Here is an 8,898-nt window from a genome sequence, read left to right as displayed (position 1 = left end):
GTAGCTTTGCATGATTAACAGTTCACAATAATCCATGTTTATGTTACAGTAGGATTTGGTGTAGCACATCAGTTCATCCATTATTTCTTTTAAGAAAATATTTGTTTGATTGGCAGCCTCTTGCAATCAAAAGACTTGAACAGGTGGTGGGAGCTGTAGCTGCTGTGACCATATTAGGGTTATCCCCCCTTATTTACATCAAATGGAGCCAATTTTAGGAACGATTTGTTGTAATATGAGTGCTTGGAGCATTCTGAAGTCTGAGCTTTTGACTCACATAGATTACCTCAACATATCCTCACCTCTTTACTTGAATGTTTGGCTAAAAATCAGCATCCACCACTGTAACAGTGTACATCCACTTTGATATCACTTGCAATCACACTCAAACACACTGCCAGAGGGCCATTTCCACCAACTGCCAGACCGACTTCATGGATAACCTCAGGTATACTAATTTCTTAGATGATGCTTTCACCACATGTCTGAGATCGGTCTGAGATCTCTTGCACTCAAACATTACAGTTCATGATAAGAGAAGCATAACTGACTTACATCGACACCTGTACAGTACAGCCATGCTTCTAGGCTCACCTAAAAAAAAAAAAAAAAGCTTCAGCATGTGTTGTGTGCATTTGGTCACATATCCAAAGCATGTATTATTCAAAGGAGCGTATGCATGTGTGCGTGTTTTTGTGCATTCATGTGCAGTGACGCATGTCTGTGTGACTCAGACTAATCCTATTAGGGCTCTCTCCCTCTCTCTCTATATTTACCTCAACCCTCTCCCTGAGATTAACCCGGGTACTTTCTGCAAGTGCCTCTGCAGCTCGCTAAGCACTTTCCTACAGCACAGCTTGGAGTTCACCGGAACCAGGCTCAAAACTATTCACTCTCTCAGTTAATTCTGCACCCTGCCTGTTAAATCAGCCTTAAAAACAGGATACAAAAGAATCAGTATTATGCTTTGATGGCTTAATGGGTGATATCAGACTCGAGCCAGAAAATTAAGCTGCGAAGGGAAGATTGAAACAAGCCCATCCTACCTTTGCAATCCAATTTGTCTTCTTTTTCCATCCCTCCTTTACTCGCTCCCTTCTTGTCTTTAAGTAATAAGATTTCTAGTGTTTAGCTGGTGTTTTAGGGCACACTCACATACACACACATCCTCTGCCCCTCAATTACAGCACTGCCACACCTCCAGCTATCTGTAATCTCCCTTCGAGGACCACAGAGTGCAGGGTGAACAAATTACAGAGAAAGGGGTGAAGACACAGTGAAAGGTGCCACTAAAATAACAAGCTTCACAGGATTTAAGGGAAGAGGGGGGAAAAGGCATATGAAACAATATAATGTCTTGAAAGACAGGAGAAAATCTGGATTCCCTCTGTTTTTTTTTTTGTGAGAGCCGAGGAGTTTCAAGGTGAGGTAAATTACTTGTGTATATTTAGCTGCCACTGCACGTACAAAGATTGATGGCCTATTAAATTAGCTTCTAACAAGACACGGCAGTCTTGCTAGTGTATATCAGGAGCTATTGATCAGCTTCGAAAAGTGAAGCAGATTATTGTGAAATAACTTTTCCAAATGTAAGATTTAAGTTTTGACCTTTCTAAGCCTTACAGTAAATCCTCTTTTTTTTCCAGGTAAGGTCCAGTGCTGCTCAATTTCAGATGTATTTCTCCTACATTAGCCTCGGACGTTTCAGTGCAGAATGGTAGTCTCAAATAGATCTGGCACAGCTCAAAGCCACAGAGCCAAATCTAATTTGTGAGGTTATCGCTGTCAATTCACAGCCAGCAGCAACTTCTGCAACAGAAATACAGGCTGGGCAAGACAGATAAAGCATATTTCTTAGCTTTTTGGCCTGAACTGTATTTCTATATCTGAAATTTATCTCTTATGGGTCTTTTTTTTGTTTGTTCTGAACCATAAGTTGTCTCTTGGAAAACACCATTTCATAAAAGCTTTATTCATACTGACTAACTCGTTCTAGCTGGGCTGTTGTATTGTCAGTTTGTCAAATTACAGGAAGTTTCCTTTTTTAAATTTTTTTTATAAATCGTAAAATTTGCTCCTTTAAAAGGAACCAGCATTTATCAAACAATTACTCCCAATTTAGGGACCTGGCCTGCTGGTTCGTAATGGTGGCATCCTAATAACTGGCCAAACTGAAATAATTTTTGACAAAATAATTGGAACTGCTGCTTTCCTTCCGCTAAATCGTCACGATTAAGACATTTTGAAAAATGGTTCTAGCATTTTTTAAGCTTTAAAGGCCCTGAAGCAGATGTTCCTAATTATTCTTTGATGCTGATGGAATCCAACATGAGCACAAATAATCTGTCAAACTTGTTTTGACTGTTTTTTGTTTTGCGTGGGCAGTAGCAATGCTCCGGATTCACCTGTAAGTGCACCCAAAATGTCACAGACACTCCAAACTTGATTCTTGCTTATTTTGTCGTGCATATTTGTTGAAATTCACAAGACACTAAAATATTTCAGATTTAACATCCTGAGACCTCAGCTCTTGTTTTGGATGGATTTTCTATTTCTCGTAGCTATTTGGGATCAGTCGGACCTGACAGGTCTAAAAACAAAACATTACCTATGAAAAGTGTGTCCTCAAGTGTGGACAATGGGTTCATTTTACTGCACAAAACAGTGACGTCTACAAAGTATAAAACACTTTATTGAGCAGAGTGAAGTACTGAAAACCTGAAATTCAATGCCCTGTGACTACACAGGGTCTCAGGGGTTTCACACTAATGTCAGCCTCAATCACAGTTTGCAAAATGAAACATTTATGGATGCAACAGATAGGAAAAAAAAAAGTCATTATTTCAGGACTGTGCTGTACAAGCCACCACACATGCATATTGTTGAACGTATGTACATAAAACTTCATCTAACCCTCCTTGTTTCCACAGAGGGCCTTTATCCTTTTACATTCCTGTCTTTCATCATGGTTGACCTTTTCCTAAACCGAGTTCTCATCGAGAACAACTGGGACCAAGACGAACTCAACACTGAGCGTGAGATCATGGGGATTCTCGAAAATCGCATCGTCATGCTGTTCTTTGCATCTGCTGAATGTGAAAAGTGCCTGGAGTTTGTGCCTGTTCTGAACGACTTCTTTAAGAGACTGAAAGATCCAGCATACATCGAATACCCGAAACTGCTCGCACTCATCTACATCAGGTTCCCACATCTTTTTTAATCTATATATCTGTCTTATACATATGCAGTTACATAAATATATCTATTTGATCAGTTTTGAGATTTCCAGATTTCTCTCTCTAGTTTGGACCAATCAGAGGAGAAACAGGGAAAATTCCTCAAAGAGCTGCACAAAAAGGTTCTGTTTCTGGCCTTTGAGGACCCATACAGGAAGTGAGTGTTTAAATATATGTGCATATATTTAAGCTGTTTGTCAGTGCACCTAGTCTGGAGGACCACATCACTCTTTGTACAAAATTAGAGTATATTTTCATGCCAGTCTATTTCTGTTTTTCAGGGAACTGCAGACCATGTTTAAAGTGAAGGATGTACCAACAATAGTGGTCCTGCGTCCCGACGGCTCTGTCCTCTCTCCAAACGCTGTGCGGGACATCTGTCGTTTCGGCTGTGACTGTTTCCAAAACTGGCAGGAATCGGCCGAGCTTGTTGAAAGGAGCTTCATGCTCAACGAGGAGTTTGACAACCTTAACTTGCGCAGTGCCACTGACCCTGTGAGGAGGCTCAAGTACAAGACAGAGGACGACAAACGCAAAAAGAGATGGTGGAAGTTATGGGGGAAGGGAAAAGATGGAAATGAAGAGGAGAAAGATGGAGCATGGGATACCAAGAGAAATGAGGGAGATAACAATACCTGGAGGATAAGATGAGGAAAACATATATCATATAATATATTCTGTATGTTATCACTCAGACATTTAGGAGAAATATTTTTGTTTTAGAAAGAAATTTTTATCTGCTGTTCCAGAAAATTGATCAGAAATGTTATCAAGATTAACTGCTTTAATTCATAATCAGGAATTTATGAATATGAATTTATGTAGAGCTTGCATGCTCTCTCTGTGTTTGGGTGGTCTGGCTTTCTCCAACACTCCAAAGACATGAGTGGGTTTAGGTTAATTTGTGAATCTAAATTCCCTGTGAGTGTGGATGGTTGCCTGTCTCTATGCGTTAGCTGTGCAATAAATTGCTGACCTGTCCAGGGTGTACCCTGTTATAGCTGGGACTGGCTACAGCCCCCTCATGACCCTGAATTTGGATACCAGTGAGAAGATGGATGGATGGATGAATAATAACCGGGAACTGTTTTTTCAACAACCATCAGTCTTTGTTTTTGAGTTTAAGTTTATTTTACCAGTTTTTCTTGGTGTGCCATATATAGATAGATAGATAGATAGATAGATAGATAGATAGATAGATAGATAGATAGATAGATAGATAGATAGATAGATAGATAGATAGATAGATAGATAGATAGATAGATAGATAGATAGATAGATAGATAGATAGATAGATAGATAGATAGATAGATAGATAGATTTTCATACTGTGTGCACTAATCGTTTTACAAACCAGCACAATCTGGCTCTGTGAGGTGTTTTTTCTCAAGTCAAAGACTCTGATGCAGTTGTTGTCTTGCACAGTTTTGCACTCTGGCTTCCAGCTTCTCTTTCTAATCAAGTTAGAACCAGCTTGGGATCTTCTTTGTAGGGTTAGGTTGGTGCACGCCATTGTAGGGAACAATACAGTTTTGTTTTGTTTTTTTGTTAATTTCCTGAGTGGAATAGCCTTCATTTCCTAGAACAAGAATAATCTGTTGCGCTTCTTTTTATTAACCATTTTGAGACTCACTTTAATGTTGCATAAGATGAAAACAAATTTCCTTTTCTTAAAAACCCCCAAAACAAGCAGAGAGCAGATGTACGCTATAAAGCAGACTGTTTGAAACTAACATCTACTATTACTGCTCATCTGTTGTTGTGGATACCTACTGTATATGTTGATGGTGTTTTTTCTTTTCTTTATATTTTGTTGCTACTATTCAGTTGGTGATATTCACTACCACAAGAGATGCCACTGTTTTTATTCAGAAAACACAAACATGTACAAACCAATCCTGACTAAATGTGTGAGTATCGATCCCCAGGATTCCAATCTAAAGCTCTACAAATCAATACCTTCTTATTGACTTAGGATCAAATTACTGTGTATAGCAAGAGAGGACTCACGTGTATACTGGCTACTCCAGCTGTGCAACTCTACAGACTTTCTTCCCTCTTCTTTACCCTTTCTACTGACAATATAATTCTTCTGGCAAAGTAATTCAAGATATATCAGCTCCATTTCCAGTAGCATCAGGCAGCTGTTTTCTGAGCTAATAATCAGTGGAATGTACGTGTGCTGCTCAGCATGATAAAGAAACAAGACGAGAAATTAGCTGGTGAAAAAAGTCCAGCTTTCTGCAGCTAACAGTCAAGATATAATATTTTCTCACTGGGGAGGGGAGACAAAAGTGAATGCTAAAAACAGGTAACAGGCTTAAATTAATCAGATACAGAGACTGATATCTGCTGGATATGTAAACAGGCAACTATTTTCAACCACACTGTTTTTTTGAATAATATTTGGGCAAAAAAACCCTAAAAATATACATGTAATTGCATTTTTTGGCTACATTTAGGTGCTGGCGCCTGCTTGTTTTGTAACTGAAATTAATGTCTTGTCAGTGTGTTATTTACTTTCATAACACTGTTATTTGTCTTTACTATTCTTTATTAACTACGTCTCCTCAGAGTTTGCACTTTGTTATTGCATAGTTAAATGTGAATTGTATGCTCTCCAAAATCATTAAATTCTCTATTCTTTTAATATAAACAGTGCCTGTATCACTGCTGTGCTTTCATGGCCATATTGTAGTGTTCCCAGTAGAGCAAATCAAACTATCACTATGCACATATTCCCTGCGGCTCTGCTATTCCATTAATTACTGAATATTAAAGGTCTCACAGTGGCTCACTTCATTAAGGTTCTTTTTCTTCTTTTAAGCATGTCTCTCATTCTGTAATTTCTTCGCTCTTTATTCAGACAGACTTGATTGTTCAGTCACTGCTTTCACATACACACACCATCAGTGCGAGCACTTCATGTTCCTTGTCCCTCTGTCACCTTGTCTTTCAATCCCTCCCTCCCAGACATATGAGGGGAGGTGGAGAGCAGGGACACAAAAGAAGAGGTAGTGAGCAGCTACTGCCACCAAGGTGAAGGCGAATGAGGGAATGCGATACGAACTGGCAGACTGGGAAGTGATTCTAGTGTGATAAAGGAAGAGGTGAAAAGAAATATAAGGCTAGATTTTGAAGGCTATTTTCTTTTTGGATTTGCTGCCTCAAGGAGAGATAATATTTGTTAGAGGTAAGCAACTGTGAGGATTATCCGATTTAACAGCAAGCGAGATTATATATGATTACTGTAATCGATTTGGGAGAGTAGAAACATACAGTGAAACACAAGGCAAAACCATTAAAATCGCCCAGATAAATATTTCCAAATGTCAAGACTTTTTACTGCTATTGTGAAGCCTTTAATATTCTAATGTGTGTTATGCTACATGGTTTGAGCTATCATGATTAGCGGTGATGTGCCTACTCTTTCTTGATTAATCCAAAGCATATTAGTAGCTTTGCTTCTCCCTTTGTAGCACCCCTTCATCATGGTGGACTTATTCATTGACCGGGTCCTGTTAAAGAACAACAAGGACCAAGATGAGCTGGACACAGAGCGTGAGATCATCATGCGCCTGCAGAACCGAATCCTGATGCTCTTCTTTGCTTCTGCTACGTGTGAGACCTGCAGGCAGTTTGCGCCCACGCTCTCTGACTTCTACAAACAGTTGACAGATGAGTTCTACGTGGATCGTGCTGCTCAGCTGGTTCTCCTGTACATTAGGTAAAACACACAGAGGCACACATATAGGTGTTTATTAGAACTGTAGCGTCTAACACTGGAATAGATTTTCTCCTCTGTTACTTTATTAAACTAACCTTGTCTCTAGCTCGAATGTAAAATTAAAATGCATGCACGTATGTGCACTTGCGTAATGCATGTATGAATTTCCTTTAAGAAATAAGAACCGCAAGAAAAATGACATTGGGAGTAATTTTTACTGGAGTATATCCCTTTCACTCTCTAGTTTGGACCAGTCAGAGGAAGAGCAAGAAGGTTTCCTCAAAGAGCTCCCCAAAAGGTGCCTGTTCCTGGCCTATGAGGACCCCTACAGGAGGTGTGTGAGATTAGCCAGTTAGAAGTGTATATAACCTGCTAGTGGGTGATGGTAATGTAAATCCATTAGCTCTATGCTAGTGTGTGTGTGTGTTTCCGCAGGGAGCTGGAGGCTATGTTTAACGTGGAGGAGGTGCCCACAGTGTTGGTGCTGCGTCCCGACTGCTCCATCCTCATCCCTAACGCCGTGGATGAGATACTCCGCCTTGGAACAGACTGCTACCACAACTGGCAGGAGGCAGCAGAACTCATTGACAGGAACTTCATGAACAAAGAGGACTTTGAGGAGAAGTCCATGCGCAGCTTCAGCGACCCTGTGAGAAGACTGAAGTATAAGGTGGAAGATGAAAAGAAGAAAAAGAAGAAGAAAAAGCGAAAGGGGTGGGGTGGAGGTGGAGATGAAGGTGTGGAGGCGGATGGAGGAGCGGGCGACAAGGAAGGAGGGGGATCACCATGGTGATTGAGAGCAAGAACGGGAGAAAAACACTGCTGATTTGCCTAAAACTTGCTGCTGTCCTTCACAGCAAAAAATATCGCAGATATTTCAGTAGAAATGTGAAGCTGACCTTATTGTGACTGGCTTTGCTTCAGTGGTACAAAGATCGTGGTCCTACAACAGCTCCAGTGTACAGTATGTGGGCAGCAAACAACAAAAAGAAATATAACACTATCTGCAGGAACACTGACAGCTGCTTTGATTTGGCTGTATTTGATGTCTCTGAATGCTGCCAAGTATACAGTCGAGACAAGGTTTGGTCTGAGCCAAGTCTTGCCATTACGGCTTGTTTTATTACACACTGGAGATGATTATAACCATTTCTCCATTCTCAACAACACGGCTCTGTAATGCACTTTTTTTAAAATGATAATTTGTGTGTCCAATCAAAACACACCATGCATAATCTGAAATCAATGAATTATTCAGCGCCATTAAAATAATTTTGTTAGTGACTGTTTTGCTTTGAGTGTTTGTGAAGTCTAGCTGCACTTTACAGACTACACAAGCAGCAATCAGAGCTATTCAACAGGAGTCAAGTGAAATCATGGAGAAACTGGCTTTACTACACTATCATTGAGCTACTTTGACTGTAAATCATCTTCTCACATAATGAAGACCACATCCAGGCTTTGCACACTTCCTCGCGCATGCAGGCTAATCTGATGAAGCTTTCGATTGATCAGGCAAGATCTTCCTTTGCAACAGTTCCTTCTCTTTGTGACATTTTCTTCCTTCCTCTATATCCTCTAAGTGACCCATGCCTTAACTACATGCTGCCAGTACTTCTAAAATACAAGTACAAAAAGCTAAGGCAGAATGACAGTAATCACAGTAATCACAGCAGCAGCACTGGGGTTGAAATGCATCTCAGAGACAGAGAAGGAAGCCAGAGTATCATCAGGTGTCATCAGGTTTGATTGCTATGGATTGATGTGCTTTAGAAAAGGCAGAGACATGATGATTTATAACAAAGCTCTAACATTACAGCCAGATTGACAAATAGGTCATATTTTCTAGCAGTGCTGCACAAATGTCTGTGCACTGTGCAGCACAGGGTAGCTAACAAACAGCTCATCTCCCCTTTCACCATGATGTGGTCACAG

At 40.2% G+C, this 8,898-nt stretch overlaps 2 protein-coding genes across 2 annotated transcripts; both read left to right on the top strand.

Annotated features, from left to right (window-relative positions):
• Positions 1 to 2,806: 2,806 nt before the first annotated feature.
• On the top strand, positions 2,807 to 3,887 carry LOC308394991 (nucleoredoxin-like protein 1; the record flags this gene model as incomplete). Its single annotated transcript, XM_080879643.1, has 3 exons — positions 2,807 to 3,201; positions 3,304 to 3,393; positions 3,518 to 3,887. 3 exons carry the CDS (start codon positions 2,807 to 2,809, stop codon positions 3,885 to 3,887), a joined length of 855 nt encoding a protein of 284 aa, XP_080735769.1.
• A 2,840-nt stretch (positions 3,888 to 6,727) lies between these two features.
• LOC308396337 (nucleoredoxin-like protein 1) lies at positions 6,728 to 7,756 on the top strand (the record flags this gene model as incomplete). The annotated part of the gene is made up of 3 exons (XM_080881550.1): positions 6,728 to 6,963; positions 7,208 to 7,297; positions 7,399 to 7,756. The coding sequence occupies 3 exons, from the start codon at positions 6,728 to 6,730 to the stop codon at positions 7,754 to 7,756; spliced, it is 684 nt and encodes a 227-aa protein (XP_080737676.1).
• Between the last annotated feature and the right edge of the window lie 1,142 nt (positions 7,757 to 8,898).

This window comes from Rhamphochromis sp. 'chilingali', assembly GCF_963969265.1.
Source record: "Rhamphochromis sp. 'chilingali' genome assembly, chromosome: 4".
NCBI lineage: Eukaryota > Metazoa > Chordata > Actinopteri > Cichliformes > Cichlidae > Rhamphochromis > Rhamphochromis sp. 'chilingali'.
Note: the sequence above shows the minus strand (reverse complement) of the source record. Positions and strands in the feature narration are given on the sequence as shown.